The sequence below is a fragment of the Trichechus manatus genome, unplaced genomic scaffold (genome assembly GCF_000243295.1).
Source record: "Trichechus manatus latirostris isolate Lorelei unplaced genomic scaffold, TriManLat1.0 scaffold00251, whole genome shotgun sequence".
Lineage (NCBI taxonomy): Eukaryota > Metazoa > Chordata > Mammalia > Sirenia > Trichechidae > Trichechus > Trichechus manatus.
This window is the reverse complement of record NW_004444187.1, coordinates 115829-129067: the sequence shown is the minus strand read 5'-3', so window position 1 is coordinate 129067 and position 13239 is coordinate 115829. Positions and strand designations below refer to the sequence as shown.

The 13239-nt window shown below is 38.1% G+C and overlaps 1 protein-coding gene across 1 annotated transcript in view; it reads left to right on the top strand.

Moving 5' to 3' along the window:
* ANKRD7 (ankyrin repeat domain 7) overlaps positions 1 to 13239 on the top strand; it is a gene marked incomplete at its 3' end in the record, with an annotated part of 45288 nt that overhangs the window by 11112 nt on the left and 20937 nt on the right. Inside the window, exon 6 of the mRNA XM_004389642.1 lies at positions 1689 to 1795. Coding sequence (XP_004389699.1) covers positions 1689 to 1795 — 107 coding nt within the window. The remainder of the gene's footprint in view (positions 1 to 1688; positions 1796 to 13239) is intronic.

The following is a 13239-nucleotide window of genomic DNA, read 5'->3' as shown; positions in this document are numbered from 1 at the left end:
GTCATTGCTATGTTTGAGCCCATTGTTGCAGCCACTGTGTCAGTCCATCTCATTGAGGGTCTTCCTCTTTTTCACTGACCCTCTACCTTACCAAGCATGATGTCCTATTCGAGGGACTGGCCCCTCCTAATACATGTCCAAAGTACGTGAGAGAAGTATCACCATCCTTGCTTCCAAGGAGCACTCTGCTGTACTTCTTCCAAGACAGACTTGTTTGTTCTTCACGTATACATTAACATACTCAAATTTTTAACTCAGATCTTTTTGCTTTGCCATGAAATCTTAGCTAGAATTTTTTTGGGTAAGATAGAGAATCATTTTTACCAACAGGAGTGTTAAATCTCTTTCATTCTATGTGCTTGAAATAAATGTGATAGTTTTTTGATTTTGTATTATTGATCATGGTAGTATGGAAGTTATTCAGAGGCGACAGATCCCTTCCAAATGTCTTTGTATAGGTTGCATCCTTAGGAAAAATTTGCTAATTAGAACCGTGAACTTATGAAATTGTCCCGGTTTTGACTGAAGAACGGCAGCACTAACTTAATGGTTAAGGGTATTGATTTGGGAATCTGACATATCTAGTTTGCTGTTTGAGCTAGTTATTAGCTTTGTGACCTTTTGCAACTTACTTAATATTTCTAAAACCCATCTGTAACCTAGGAGAAAATAAGATTAAGGGATGGGCAGCTAGGCAGGTGCTTGGAGAACCACTTTTTAAGAGCTGATAAAACATTATCATAATGTACTATAATGTAATATAACACAACATAGCATCTTTTAATTTTATAAGATATAACCATACAAAAATGGTACAACATGTAATAATATAACAGTATTACATATATAATGGTGTAAAATAATAGTATTTAATAATATAATATCACATATGGAAATATTATGCCAGTAAATTCAGGTCTCCATAAATGAATCATTTTATAATTTTTGAGCTGTAAGTTGGTTTTGCTACTGGTAGAATAGAAAGCGCCCTGTAATGGAAATTTAAAAATACTTCTTAGTGTTGACAACTTGATCTCCATTAAACAAACATTGAAATAAATACTTATAGACTGTTTGAAGCGAGTGTCCATGTTTCTGTGTCCTGCCCTGGTAATAAAATCTATCTCATAGCGTTATTTTGAGGATTAAGCGGACTCACATATTCCGGGGAAGAACCGGGTTTTGTTGGGTCTGAAACTTTAACGATCTGGGGGATCCCTTTTCAGAATAATGATGTAAAATTAAAAACACAAAATGTCTGTGGTTACTCCAATACTAGCCACTCCAAGAGGAAATAAGAAGAGGGGAAGTTGCAATAGAAAGGAATAGGAGGCTTTAGTGATTGGTTAAAATACTTTCCTTTTGCAAATTTTACAAAAAACACATGACCATGTGACCACAAGACTAGGTTCCCTCCCAGGGCCCTGGAAGAAGCCCATGAAAATGTGAGGCCCTTAAGCTTCATCAGTTTCGTGGAATCTCATCCTTTGAAAGTATGTAATGTGTTTATATACTGTCTGGCATAGATTAGGTAGAGATGGCTGAGGGAAGGCTTGAGGTTAGCAAGGCCTGTGTGGTATTCTTGGGAAGTCATTGGCTAAAGTCGAAGGTTTTTATTTGATAATTATGTATTGTGAATTTAATTTTTATGAGCACTAGAATTCATACATGTTTTCTTTTATGGATAGATACTATCAATTAATGGCTAATTATGGAAAGGAGAAGAAAGTTAAACAGACATCTTATTCTGAAAATACAACTTTGAGCACTATATGTGGTCCAGAACTGAAGGAAGGTAAAACAATATAACCTAAACAAGTAGTTTTTCTTGTTATTGCTTTTGGTTTGTTTATTTTTTAAGAAGGGAAACTGCTTTCTTAATTAGTATGTAAATTTGAAACTGAAATTTTCTCCTATTTTGAAAGGATAAATATTTAAAAACGGTTCTTAAGAATATTTGTGATTAGCTTATACACTGTTGGTAGGAACGTAAAATGGTACAACCACTTTGGAAATCGATTTGGCACTTCTTTAAAAAGCTAGAAATAGAAGTACCATACGATCCAGCAATCCGACTCCTTGGAATATATCCTAGAGAATTAAGAGCTATCACATGAATAGATATATGTATACCCATGTTCATTGCAGTACTGTTCACGATAGCAAAAGATGGAAACCACCTAGGTGCCCATCAGCAGAATAATGGATAAACAAATTATGGTATATTCACACAATGGAATACTATGCAATGATAAAGAACAACAATGAAGCTGTGAAACATCTTATAACATGGAGGAATCTGGAAGTATTACGCTGAGTGAATTTAGTTAGTCACAAAAGGACAAATATTGTATAAGACCACTATTGTAAGAGCTCAAAAGATTTATAACACAGAAGAAAACATTCTTTGATGGTTATGAGGGTGCAGAGGGAGGGAGAGGGGTATTTGCTAACTAGAAAGCAGACAAGAATTATCTTAGGTGAAGGGAAGGACAGCACACACTACAGGGGAAGTCAGCACAACTGGACTAAACCAAAGGTAAGAAGTTTCATGAATACAACCAAATACTTTGAGGGACAGAGTAGCAGGGATGGGGTTTAGCGGACCATGGTTTCAGGGGACATATATGTCAATTGGCATAACAAAGTTTTTTAAGAAAATGTTCTGCATCCCACTTTGGTGAGTGGCATCTGGGGTCTTAAAAGCTAGTGAGTGGCCATCTAAGATGCATCAGTTGGTCCCAACCACCTGGAGTAAAGGAGAATAAAGAACACCGTGGACACAAGGAAAGTATTAGCCCAAGAGACAGAAAGGGCCACATAAACCAGAGACTTTATCAGCCTGAGACCAGAAGAACTAGATGGTGCCCGGCTACCACCAATGACCGCCCTGACAAGGAACACAACAGAGAGTCCCTAAGGAGCAGGAGAAAAGTAGGGTACAGAACTCAAATTCTAGTAAAAAGTCAAAACTTAACGGTTTGATTGAGACTGGAGGGACCCTGGAAGACATGGCCGCCGGACTCTCTGTTAGCCCAAAACTAAAACCATTCCTGTGGCCAGCTCTTCAGACAAAGATTAGACTGGACTGTGGGACATAAAATGATACTCGTTAAGAGTGTGCTTCTTAGCTCAAGTAGATACATGGGACTAGATGGGCAGCTCCTGTCCAGAGATGAGATGAGAAGGCAGAGAGGGTCAGGAGCTGGTTGAATGGACATGGGAAATTCGAGGTGGAAAGGAACAGTGTGCTGTCACAGTATAGGGAGAGCAACTAGGGTCACAAAACGATGTATATGTAAATTTTTATATGCGAGACTAACTTGAATTTCACTTAAAGTACAAATAAAAAGAATATTTGTGGTTAGAATATTCTGAAACCGTGTTGACTGAAAATGCAATATAAAGATAAATCAAATGATTGCTTAAGATCTGCTTTTCATCTATAATCTCTTGACTAGTTTTAAAAAAAACAAACACAGAATAATTTTGCAAGTATATAGAGATTTTAATAGATACAAAACTATTATAAATTTTTAAAATTTTATTTAGAAAGCACTTCAGATTAGTATATTTGATTATAGTTACTCTAATATAGACTATATTATTACACAAAATTTTAAATTAAGTAACAGAATATTTGTGAAGAATTGTGTTTTTGTAAAGATTCTAGAGAAACAGAACTAGTTAGATGTAGACAATGGGCGAGAGGAGCCCTGGTGGCATAGTGCTTAAGAGCTCAGCTGCTAACCAAAGGGTGACAGTTTGAATCCAACAGCCACTCCTTGGAAACCCTGTGGGGCTGTTCTACTGTGTCCTGTGGGGTTGCTGTGAGTCGGAATTGACTTGATGGCAACGAGTTTGGTTTTTGGTTTTATATCTTGTAAGATATAGATAGATATATATACATGTATATCACAAGATATATCATAAGATATGTATACATATACACACATATATATACACGTATGTATGTATATGTAAAGAGAGATAGGTAAATAAATAGAAGGAGAGAGACAAAGATTGATTTACTTAAAGGAATTGACTCACAGGATTGTGGGGGCTGGCAAGACCCAAATCTGTGCGTAGATCAGGTAACAGGCTGGAAATTCTGGCAGTCTTATTTCCCAAATCTGTAAGTCAGGTGGTGAGGGAGAGAAGAATTCTGGTAGGATGACTATTTATAGAAATCTCCAGTTTTGCTCTTAAGGCTTTCAACTGATTGGAAGAGACCCACCAGCATTCTTCAGGGTAATCTGTACTTAATGTAAATTTATTTAAATGCTAATCACATATAAATACTTGATAGCAACATTTGGACTAGTGTTTGACCAAACACCTGGGCACCATAGCCTAACCAAGTTGACACATAAAATTAACGGATTTACAGTGCATCTACTAAAATAATTTTTGGTGCTCATTTTCAAAAATATATACAGTTATGCAAACATTCAACGAACATAGCGCTCTCTCTTTTTTTTTGTAAATATGTGCTACATTGGCAATTTTTGTTGTCGAATGAAAGAACAATTCTTACAACTCTCTTCTGTATTCACCAGCAACCATTTTCCTAGCCTACACTTCACCCACAGTTTGAAGAAAAGGGAAGAATAGAGGCAGCCTGGTGGCAACAGGAGATCATATAAATGTCACACTATTCAAACCTTTTCTACCCCCTGAGGTCTTAGTTATGATGCTTACAACAGTGCTTGGCAGTATTTACTCCAGGCAGGTAAACTTAGAAAAATTCCCTGAATTCCCCATTTACTAGTTAATATACAAGCTTTCAAGAAGTTTTGGTCTTTTGGGCTCTTAATCTACATGTAATTCCTCCTCTCTTACCACCTTTTTTTTTTTTTTTTTAAATGTCCACACAACTATGAGAAGTAAGAACTTGTGTGATTGATACTTCATTTCTCAGGGAGAACTAAAGCAGTAGACACTACTGAAGCACCACTGCTATGTTTTGAGTATCTCCTGATAGTAAACAGTTAAAAAACACCCCCAGTCCTTTTACCTTGGAAATACAGATTTCCAGTTTCCAGTGAACTTTCAGGTTGTTAATATTTACATGTTTTAAAGCATTAATAGAAGTATTGTTGTTGTTAGATGTCACTGAGTTGGCCACTGACTCATGGCAACCTCATGAGTTACAAGAGTAGAACTGCTCCATAGGGTTTTCTTGGCTGTAATCTTCACAAAAAGCAGTTTTCCAAGTCTGTCTTCTGTGGAGCTGTTGGGTGGGTTTGAACCACCAATCTTTAGGGCAGCAGCTGATTGCAAACTGCTTGTGCCATTAGATTAAGAAAATATTATCCAAAGACAAAAGATGGCAAACTTGAAAAGTTGTATTTTTGTCAGTTTCCAAGGGGGTAACTTAATTATTTCTTTTTGTAAATGGCTATAAAATGCAGAAGTATCAATGCTAAATTAGAATGGTAAAGCTGAGGCATAGGATTTAAGAAATATATTTAGGAGCAAAAATATTTGAACACAAATGAAGACATTACAAATATAATTTGTTTTCTAGATGTATAACCTCATTTCTACAAATTCTTTGCTGCTTTCTTGAACTAGAAAAGTCTATTTTGAAAGAGCAGTTAAGTGAACCATCATAGCATTTTCACTAACTACCCATTTGAAGAAAAGTTTGTTAAATGGAGATCAATATTTCACCTTAGAAGACATGAAGAAGTTTCAAAAGACAAACACCTATGTCATGAGACATCAGTTTAAAAGACATAATTTGTATTCGGTATATTGGCAGAGAAAAACTTGTAGTTATGGTACAATTGGATATTAGAGTAAACTTTGTTACAAACTGTTAGATATGCATTGGAAAATTTAAAGTAAAAATACTAACATTTCAGTGACACAATTAAGGAAATAATTATAAATAATCATGCATAAAAGAATATTCTCTTTTATATACAAATATTTTCATTGTTAAAGCCTCTTGATTTTTAAAAAATAGTACAGTAATGCATACTCAGATAACTTGGGTATTATAGAAGTGAAAAAAAGAAAATACATCACCCACAGTCTCAGCACCCAAACAAAACATTTGTTAATTTCTGGCTTTTTTTAGTCTTTTAAAACTTGTTTACCTTTTTTCCCCCCCTCAAAGAGAATTTACAACTTTACTTTTTGCTTTTTAAAAACACAATACCTAGTATACTTAAACACAACTATCTTGCTGTACCTTAAACACATCCAGCATGTTGTGACTTCAGGATCATTCCCTGGAAGGCCCTTCCTTTGCATGTCTCCTGGACAGCTTCCTCAGTTCATATGTAACCTCAGAGGAGCCTTCTCTAGATGTCATTCTGTCACTTACAATGCTTTATTATCTATTCTGCTCCTCCTTGCCTTTTGGAATACAAGCTCTATGAAAGCTTGGACTTTGTTTTGTTCATAGCTAAATCCCCACCACTTGTAAAATGTCTGGTGGTGGTGGTGTTGTGTGCCATGGAGCTGATTCTGACTTACAGTGACCCTGTATGACAGAGTAGAACTGCCAGTAGGGTTTAATAGGCTGGAATCTTTAGGGAAGGAGATCGCCAGGTTTTTCTCCTGAGGAGCCTCTGGTAGATTCAAACCTCTGACCTTTCCATTAGCAGCCGAGCGCTTAACCATTGCACCACCAGGGCTCCAAAGATGTCTTGTATATGGTAGGCGTTAAATTTGCTCTCAAAATGTCTGGTATATGGTAGGTATTAAATTTGCTGAATACATAATAACTGACACTTGTTAGGCACTGTTCCAAGTGCTTTACATATCTTAACCCAGGTAATCCTCACAGTCATGTTGAGGTAGGTATTATTCATACCCTCATTTTAAGATGAGGATGCTGAGATGCAGCAAGGTTTAATGACTTGCCCAAGGTTACTTGGAAGCTGCAGAACTTGGATGTGAACTTATGCACTCTGGATTTGAACCTAACCAGTCTTACTCTAGAAGTGACACCATTAACCATGATGCCACACCATTTCTCTCATGAATGAATATGTATTGTATATTGTAGATGTTACTTTTAATGGCTTACAGCAAAGATTTTAGTATCATTTGCCACTTATTTAAACCACTCATTAACTTAAATATATTTGTTGTTGAATATACATTAAAAATATATATGCCCTTCTAGTGCTAGGTGATGTGGAAGAAATAAAGTGGAGGAAAAACAAAACAAAACAAAAAAATCTGACAATTCCTGGCAACACGTGAACAGATGTCTAATTTCCACTATGGTCTGGATCGGTGGTTCTCAACTTGGGGCAATTTTGCCCTCCCAAGGATATTTGGAAATGTCTGGGGGAAATTTAGTTGTCAAGACTGAGTGGAGATGCTGCTAAATATTCTACAGTGCACAGGATAGCCCCCAGCAACAATTAACTGATCCAAATGTCAACAGCACAGAGGCTGAGAAACCCTGATTTAGATTCTATATTAGGTGCTGGAGAACACAGATGAATAAGACATTTTATCTCATCTGTCTCTAGTGAGCTCACAAGTATTTCCTCCCTCTAATCTTTTAAATTTGTAAGTAAATGAGGGTCAGACCATGTTAATTGTACCTTTATTATTAGCACAGAGGGAAGGAGTGATAAATAACTTTGAGGGGTGATTTCAAATAAAAAAGGAGCCTTTGGCTGTACTTGAAAGATAGGTAGGATTTCTCTGTGTCTTCTAATCAGAATTTTCCCAGACGTAATAAAAATTAATTCATAATAGAGCTGCAAGCAAAACAGCTAAGAATCGGACAGAGAGATCATTTATGGAAGTGACCCTGACCACCAGGTTAAACTTGATAGGGGAGATTGAATTTGAATCAGGTCCTGAAGGCTGGGTAGAATTTTAACATAGGACATCTAAAACAAAACAAAACACAAAAACATGTAGATGGGATAGAGAATAGATTATGTATTTTATAATTGAATTTTCATTGACTACCCATTTGGGAAAAATGAGTTTTCAAGAAAGGTATGGACAGGTGGTGCAGAGAACCTTGCCCTGAGTTTAATTGCCAGCTCTTCTTCTCTCTTACTGTAGCACCTTAGCACCTGTATCTATGCACATTTTTGTGAATTCTCCTGAACATTTCAGGTCTTGGAATATTGTCAGATGGTGAACTATTTTTTAGTATGCCTGGTAGTATCTAAAATAGAGCACATTTATTCTTTAAGAAGTTTAACAACAGAAAACACTATGTGATACATATGTAACTTTGAGTAAATTTCGTTTAAACACCAATGTAAATCGACTACTTTTTCCATTCATGTGAAAAGTTTGGAAGAATGTGTTTCTTTAGGACTTAAGTCTCCCCCCCAGCCCCCAACACACACAGCCAACCTAGGGTTATGGCATAAGGTTGTGAAGATTTAGGGCATCCTCTTGGAGGAAGCAAGTGGGGCTTGTCAAATCATGTGCCTTGGTACAGGTCTATGTCAGAGAAAGAAAGGACACATTTTTCTAATTTTTGATGGCACTCTATGGGCTAGTAGTGGCCCTGTCTAGGTCTATCACAGAACTCTTACTGAAACAGCAGCTTCCATTGGCATCAGCCAGTCTCCTGGGTGCTGGTGCTGCATTGCTCAGAAACCCGTGGACCATGCCTTTACCTGGGACACTGATCTAGCTTGTTTTGACTTCATTTCCATGTAAAACAAGTCCCTCCCAGTCTCCATGGAAGTTGCCATCTTTTGTGTTTTCCTGGTCTTAAAGAGTCACTTTTTATGCCTGCTGATTCCACTAAAAGCCCCTCTGCCCGTTAGTCCTTGAGCCTTCTTCAGTGGTACATTCCTGAATTACAGTCTTAGAACACACACTGTAGGAACTTGGGCAAGAATTGTCATCTTTCCAAACATGTTTTCTTATCTGAAACGTGTGAAGGCAAATGAGAATGAAATTACTCAGCACACTGCCTGATAAAGAGATGGTGCTTATGAAAATGTTAGCTCACTTTCCTTTCATTTTGGGTAAAAGAAATAAAAGTTTAACTCTGTTTTTCTGCTGTTTTCCTTTTTTGCTTGGGCTTACTGTTTCACTTTCATGTAGACTTTAATGCAAAACTCGGCATACATTCTGGCTTTCACCAAATTTCACATGACACCAAGTATATAATTTCCTAGTTTGACTGAAGTGTTATGGGATTGTAGTAGATTGGAATATTGTTCAGCAAATTGTCACTCTCCCCTTCCTGACCCTTTGGCCTGGAGTTAACTTCCCTTCCCTGCTGACTTAGCTTGCCCACGTGACTTGACTTGCCATTACCCAAAGCAATACGGGTGGAAGTTACAGATGGTGTTTTTTAGCAGAAGCCCACCACTCTGTTAATCCTCCAGGAGAAGAGCATGCTTCATAGCAGCCTCTTCTTCAACCTGGGTCCTAGAATGAGACACACCTGGTGCAGATCTGCACTCAAGCCTAGGGGATCCCAGGGAGCCAGCCAGGGCTAGCAGAGCCACAACCAACATCTACAGGCTCATGAGTGAGAAATAAATCTTTACTGTTTAAGCTGCTGAGACTTGGGGATTGTTTAGTTTACTGTCACAGCAAAAGCTGACTAATACAGAAACCATGGGGAGAGAGTCACAACATGTAGCTCCTGGCAGTTCATTCATACAGTCCCCAAGACAAGCTCCTTGCATCCTGGATACCAGATCCCTCCTCTCCCCTAATTGTCCCACAGCAGCTCAGTCTTGCACCTCCCCACTGGTCCCTTTATTATGCAGAGTTGTTTTCCTCTTGCCTTGAAACTTGCAAGGAACTTGACAGCTTCACACTGCATCTCACTTGCAATGTGCTTTCCCAAGTGCATTCTCAAGAAATTGGGCTTTCCTCCCATGAACAGATTTTCTTACCAGCAACAAGGAAAAAAAAAAATTCCCTATGTGTTACATAGATTGATGCGTTTTTCAGTAGTTTCCTCTGAGCCGTAAAGGAATCTTACTCAGGTTTAGGCAATCACCTTATTGCTTTTTTTTTTTTTTTTTTAAATTATTCTACTTTAAATGAAGCTTTACAGAGCAAAATAGTTTCTCAGTAAGCAGTTAATACACATATTGTTTTGTGACATTGGTTGCTAACTCACGACATGTCAACACTCTCCCCTTCTTGACCTTGAGTTCCCCGTTAACAGCTTTCCTTTCCCTTCCTGCCTTCTAGTCCCTGCCCCTAGGTTGATGTGCCTGTTTAGTCTCATTTTGTTTTATGGGCCTAATCTTTGGCTGAAGGGTGAACCTCAGGAGTGACTTCAGTACTGAGTTAAAAGGGTGTCCAGGGGCCATACTCTTGGGGTTTCTCCAGTCTCTGTCAGACCAGTAAGTCTGGTCTTTTTGTGTGAATTAGAATTTTGTTTTACATTTTTCTCCAGCTCTGCCCGGGACCCTCTATTTCGATCCCTGTCAGAGCAGTTAATGGTGGTAGCTGGGCACCATCTAGTCGTGCTGGACTCACTCTGGTGGAGGCTGTGATACTTGTGGTCCGTTAGTCCTTTGGACTAATCTTTCCCTTATATTTTTGGTTTTCTTTATTCTCCCTTGCTCCAGGCCAGGTGGGACCAGTGGAGTATCTGAGATGGCTGCTCGCAGGCTTTTAAGACCCCAGACACTTCCCACTCCACTAGAATGTAAAACGTTTTCTTCATAAATTCTATTATGCCAGTTGAGCTAGATGCCCCCTGAGACCATGGCCCCCAGCATTCAGCCCAGTAATTCAGTCCCTCGGGGAGTTTGGATGTGTCTATGAAGCTTCCATGACCTTGCCTTGGTCAAGTTGTGCTGGCTTCCCCAGTATTGTGTACTGCCTTACCCTTCACCAAAGTTACCACTTATCTATTGTCTATTTAGTGTTTTTCCTCCCCCCACCCCACCCCGTAACTGTCAAAGATTGTTTCTTTTTGTGAGTAAACCTTTCCATGAGTTTTGATAATAGTGGTCTCATACAATATTTGTCCTTTCGTGATTGGCTTATTTCACTCAGCATAACGCCCTCCAGATTCATCCATGTTGTGAGATGCTTCGAAGATTCCTCATTGTTCTTTATCATTGCATAATATTGCATTGTGTGTATGTACCATAGTTTATCCATTCATGTGTTGATGGACACTTAGGTTGTTTCCATTTTTTTGCTGTTGTGAATAATGTTGCAGTGAACATAGGTGTGCATATATGTATTTGTGTGACAGCTTTTATTTCTCTAGGATATATTCCTAGGAGTGGGATTGCTGGATCGTATATTTCTATTTCTAGCTTTTTCAGGAAATGCCGTTATCACTTTCCAAAATGATTGTACCGTTTTGCATTCCCACCAGCAATGCATAAGTATTCCAGTCTCCCCGCAGCCTCTCCATATTTGTTATTTTCTGTTTGTTTTTTTTGATTCATGCCAGTAATGTTGGGGTGAGATGGTATCTCATTGTAGTTTTGATTTGCATTTCTCTAATGGCTAGTGTTCGTGAGCATTTCCTCATGTATCTATTAGGTGCCTGAATGTCTTCTTTGGTGAAGTGTCTGTTCACTTCCTTTGCCTGTTTTTTAATTGGATTGTTTGTCTCACTTTATTGTTTTAAATGAAATGCCTGCTATTTCTTTCTTAAGGAGTAAACACTAGTTTTCTATTGATACCATAACAAATTACCACAAACTGCAAACTTAGTGGCTTAAAACAACACAAATTTATTATGTTACAGTTCTGGAAGTCAGAAGTCCAAAATGGGTTTCATGGGCTCAAATTAAGGTGTCAGCAGGATTGTGTTCCTTTAGAAGCTATAGGGAAGAATCCATTTCCTTAAGTTTTATAGCTTCTAGAGGCTACCTATGTTCCTTGGTTTCTGGCTCCCAACAATTGTATCACTCTGACCTCTGCTTCGGTTCTTTCTTCTCCTTTTATGACTCTGCAGCCCCACTCTTCTTTCACTTATAAGAAACCTTGAGATTACATAGGGCTTACCCAGAGAAGCCAGGATAATCTCCCCATCTCAAGAATCTGAGCTTAATCACATCATTAAAGTCCCTTTTTGCCATGTAACAGTCACAGGTTCTGGGGAATAGGCAACTTTGGAGGGGGCATATTTTGCCTATCACAGAGATGAAGTGGGGTGGGGATTATTCTTTTATTTTTAATTTTGAAATATTCTAAAACTTAGAGAACAGTTGTTGGTTCAGTACAAAAACTTTATTTTCCTGAATATTTGTGAGATAAGTAGCTGACTTGATGCTGCAGGACTACCAAGACTTTAGTGTGTATTTCTCATAAAGAAAAACATTCTCTTATATAACCACAATAAAACTTTGATACAATACTACCATATAATCTTCAGAATCCATTCACATTTTGCCAAATGTTCTGATACGCCCTTTATAGCAAAAGAATCCATTTCAGAATCCCATGTTGACTCTATTTGTCACGTCTCTTTATTCTCCTTTTTTCTCAAATAGATCCTCAGGCTTTCATTTTCATGACCTTGACATTTTTTGGGAAACCCTGGTGGCGTAGCGGTTAAGTGCTATGGCCACTAACCAAAAGTTCGGCAGATCAAATCCACCAGGAGCTCCTTGGAAACTCTATAGGGCAGTTCTACTCTGTCCGATAGGGTCACTATGAGTCGGAATTGACTCGACGGCAGCGGGTTTGGTTTTTTTTGTTGTTGACATTTTTGAGGAATCAGGCAAGTTATTTGAACAACCATCCTCAAGAGCTACAAAATTTTAAGAGAAAGTATGAGCTAAGAATATTGCAATCAGTCAAGTTATTGTTCAGATATAAAGACAACAGGCTAGTAAGCCTTTCTGAATAGGAAATTCAACCAAACAAGTGATTGAACCAAAGTATTTGTAGACATTACTCTATTACAGTCTGACATTGGAATTTGCTGGATAAGTCTGAGGCCAGCCTCATCACTACCTTTCTTCTTTTACCTGTATTTTCTGTCTGGATGTCTGCATGCTGTGTTTTATTTTTATTTTTCAATCCTTGAAGTTAAGTAACTTAAGTGAGAAGTATTTTGATGATGATTTTTTTTTTTTAGTGGCTCTTAAACCATTTGCTACCAGTGGTACTGAAGGAAGAAGTCCAAGCTGCACTGCAGAGAATGGGGAAAAACAGCTCTCCAGGAATTGACGGAATACCAACTGAGATGTCTCAACAAACGGATGCAGCACTGGAGGTGCTCGCTCCTCTATGTCAAGAAATTGGAAGACAGCTTCCTGGCCAGCCGACTGGATGAGATCCATATTTGTG